General features: G+C 35.0%; 1 protein-coding gene across 1 annotated transcript; it reads right to left on the reverse strand.

Moving 5' to 3' along the window:
- Window positions 1–498: 498 nt before the first annotated feature.
- Window positions 499–3,641, reverse strand: LOC115996327. Its single transcript, XM_031235531.1, has 4 exons — window positions 3,303–3,641; window positions 2,564–2,664; window positions 2,206–2,464; window positions 499–986 (listed from the first exon to the last, which is right to left on the reverse strand). Exons 2-4 carry the CDS (start codon window positions 2,645–2,647, stop codon window positions 820–822), a joined length of 510 nt encoding a protein of 169 aa, XP_031091391.1. The 5' UTR covers window positions 2,648–2,664; window positions 3,303–3,641; the 3' UTR covers window positions 499–819.
- Window positions 3,642–3,872: the final 231 nt, after the last annotated feature.

The raw sequence follows: 3,872 nt of genomic DNA on the forward strand, positions 1-3,872 counted from the left end.
ATTATATTCTTTGTTTTAATTTTTTTGCTCTTAAAAATAGCATTCCCAGGATGAGTTATTCCTTCTTGAGTTGGAATATCCATTCCAAAGTGACACATGGTATTAGTTATTCCCAAATTTTCAAGAATACCGTTTTTTTTCATAATAATTAAAAAACAAAAATCTTTAAAAATGCTCATACATATATTATTTAATATAAAAGATATATTTATCTTTTGAATACTTTTCATTTTTATTCATTAAATCAATAAAAAACTAAATAATAATTCTTACAAATCAGACAATAGAATAAAATTTATATTGTATTAACATGTAACAAATGTGATTATGCCAATATATGGCTTTTAGCCACCACAATGCAAGAATTGTTAAGTAGCCCGTACTGTTTAGCTCAATGGTTCTAGGCAGTTTTTTGGGGCAAGAAATATGTTAAATATATAGGGGTTATAGTGATGTAAATAGTTAAGGAGTGGTATGGCTAGATAAATAGATGAAGTAGAAGATGAAAGGTTACGCATATTTTTGTATTTAAAATTTAAGGAAAAAATAGTTATTCAAATACCTAAACTGAAAAAATGAAAATAATGCTAGAAAACAATTTTTCTAGAGATAAATGAAAAACATTCTCAATTACTAAACACACCCTTTTCACATTCAAATTTTAAACTAGAAATCCATAATGGAGATGGGAGAGAAGCGACACACAATACCTCTATATAAGCACGGGCACACTGCTATCGCTATAGGTCCGCTTCGGTCTAAAATTATGAATAATTGAGAGTGAAGCAGGGGAACTGGTTGTTTGAATGCAGGAAGGAGTCATTCTGTTGGCTCAGTTTTCTTTGGTGTATCAGACAAGGTGACCATAGATCTAAGAACGCCAGGGCTGATCCTGTCAGCAAGAACTCCTCTCTCAGATATGATAAACGACTTCTCCTTTACATAGCTTTGAAGTTTCTTAGCTTCATAATCCAGTCGAGTTTGATCTGTTTCAAAGTCAAAAGTACTCATGTTAGTTGAACCATTTCATCTTTTGTGCTGAATTACTGGAATGATAGAAAATGCTGCCGAAATCCTAGGTGTGTACAAGGTTCATATCTTTATGGCCATGCATAACTTGAAATTGTAAAATGAGTCATGCTCAAGTCACCACTAGATAAAAGAATAATGTACAAATAATTTCTTTGATACAGGCAGGCATTAAAGTTAAATTATGCATAATGCACAAATCCAGTTGTATAATTCAGCAGTCAATTTTTCATGATTCACAGCCTTCACCATTCATCATCCCCCTTCCGCATTGCCTAGTCTATTCAAACTAAACATTCACCAAGTATCTTGTCTCAAAATTAATTGTTTGTCCACATGCTCAGAATCTCGAGAATTTTATTTTGATTCTGTTGGAAAAAACATTTAGATTTAGAGCCATAGGAAGACAGAACAGAAAGAGAAAATTATAGTTGCGGTTCAAATACATTTTAGGAGTCTTATGGGTTGAACCACCATCTATATAAAATATATGCCTGCTTAGCTTGTTAATGGGGGTTGCATTTTTACATCTATTGCATAGAAGCTGTCAACCTTCCAGAGCTAGATTAAATAACATCATACTAAAGTATTCAAGTATAAAATAATATTAGCGCCAATCCAAAAAAAGTGTTATTACTATTTCTGCAATAAAACAAAGGCCTCATCCATCACTAACAAGGAAAATATGCTTCAAGATGACATTTTCCAATAATAAGTCTTCTAGATCATTAAAACCACTCTCACAGCATCCAATGGAAGAAACCTTCCACACAATTATGTGATTACATTTACTATACCAAGCTACCATTTGCTCAATGATTAACATGAAATACACATCCGTTTTCCCATTCATGGAAATGAAAGAATTATAAGTGATACCCCTATATCACAGATTCACAGATAAGAGTGTACACGAGTCGAGCCGATGCCGAATAGTCCAAGCTTGAAGCTTAGCTCAATTAGAAAAATCAAAGGTCAAGCTCAAGAGCTTGACTGAGCTCTAATTTTTTGAGCTCAATCTCAACTCGACAGTAACCCAATCTAATTCAAATATTTGTAGAATCAAGTTCGAGTAGCTCATGATAGCTTGGCTCATTTAATTCACACATATATTGAGACGATCATACCATCAAGAAAGAAGCATAAACACTAAACAGCATGGTCAAAGAAAGAAACCTTGCTCAAGAATGGTATGGACAGCATGAAATGGAACACTAGCAAAAATATCAGTTCCAGGAAACATAAGCCAAGTTGTCTCCTTCACGTCATGGTTGCCACAAGTTGAACAAACCTCTCTCACCAATGGTTTCGTCTCAATCTCCCTCATTATCGACTCAAAAGGTGAAGGAACGCTGGATTTTGTTGTCTTTGCCCTCTTCCTTAATGCTGTCAATGCTTCCCTGTTTCCATTCCTTTCCCTATCATTTTCAACTAACTGCAATTACATCATTGAAATTCACTTATTCGCTTAGAACTATTACAGAGTATTATTTATAATTAAAAAAAAAAAAAGGTGCACAGGCATTTAAATTACCTGCTGCCGTGCCAATAAAATGTTCTCGCCTTCAATTTCAACCTCAATTAACTTTTCTTGGAACTCCTTCATTGTGGAGTCCATTGTAACCTTTTAAATGCCTAATACATAAGAAACTATAAGCACCTTAAACTATACAAATACCACATAGCAAAATGTACAACCAAAGGCAATGAAGCTTATTCAAATTTTCAAAAAATGGTTTGGAGACAAGAATCATGTCAAATTAGTACTTACATTATGAGCAAGGTACACATAGAGAAACCAGATATATAAAGTGATAAATTATAATGATATTAATTCTTTTACAATTTACACAGCCATACGTGAGGAACAACTTGGGGTGAGCAACTGAAAAACCGATTGGAATTTTTTAGTGTCATAACGGACAGTAGGTTGTCATGTCAGTTCCCTAAAACCAAAAGAAACAAATTATTCCACAATTAATAATTAAAAATTCTATCAGGATTAATTTTCTCAAAAACAGTAACTCCTTTGGTTATTTCTCAAAATTTTACATAAAATATTAATGAACAATTAAAGAAAATTTAAAATTTTCAAAAACGATACACACTGTCCAGACTCCAGAATTAATTTTCAAACACTAACAACAGAGTACAGTGAGCACGATAGGATTTTGTATGAAATATGTAAAAAGAAATACAGAGAGTCGCAGCAATAGCAGCATATAATGTATGAAATCCCTTTTAATTTTAATATGTAAAAAATAAAAAATTACCTTGAGCCTTGGATTTGATACAGTGAAGCGGAGGCGCAGAGGGCTGACTGGCTGAGGGGCGAGGATGAGGTGAGTTCCGCAGAGCCGCTGAGTGCCCGAGTCCCGTACGATCGCCGCTGAGTCGACGAAGTGAGGTCAGACCGTCTGAGGATGTGAGGACTGAGGAGCGAGGGCGGAGGCGAGAGGGAGTAGGGAGTGACCGCCTGATTGGAGTGTTGCAGAGGGAGGAGGGTGTGAGGCGCAGAGGCGGTGAGAGATCAGATGAGGAGGAGTGCTGAACCGTCGTCTGTAGCTGTGGAGTGGAGAAGACGAAGTCCAGAGCCCGAGAACGGAATAAGGAATTAGGGATTAGGGCTAAGAATTAAGATTTTTTTTTTTTTTTTTTTGGTGTAACCAGGTCTCCACCTTTGAATACAATGGCTCTGGATTGTAGGGCACATCTATTGAGTGGGACAATAAACCTAGAGATTTAAGGTTATTTCATATTCAAATCCAATGATCGAACCATTGACATTTGGTTAAGGATGAATGAAACTGAGAATTAAGATTAGTAATTACTGATTTACAAAT

The sequence above is a fragment of the Ipomoea triloba genome, chromosome 11 (assembly GCF_003576645.1).
Source record: "Ipomoea triloba cultivar NCNSP0323 chromosome 11, ASM357664v1".
Lineage (NCBI taxonomy): Eukaryota > Viridiplantae > Streptophyta > Magnoliopsida > Solanales > Convolvulaceae > Ipomoea > Ipomoea triloba.

Excerpts from the sequence above, each read along its gene's own strand:
- LOC115996327 (XM_031235531.1), bottom strand. The coding sequence starts at position 2,647 with ATGGACTCCACAATGAAGGAGTTCCAAGAAAAGTTAATTGAGGTTGAA. Across the intron at positions 2,465-2,563 it reads TTTTATTGGCACGGCAGCAG|TTAGTTGAAAATGATAGGGA; the intron begins GTAATTTAAATG and ends ATGTAATTGCAG. Across the intron at positions 987-2,205 it reads CCATACCATTCTTGAGCAAG|ATCAAACTCGACTGGATTAT; the intron begins GTTTCTTTCTTT and ends ACTTTGAAACAG.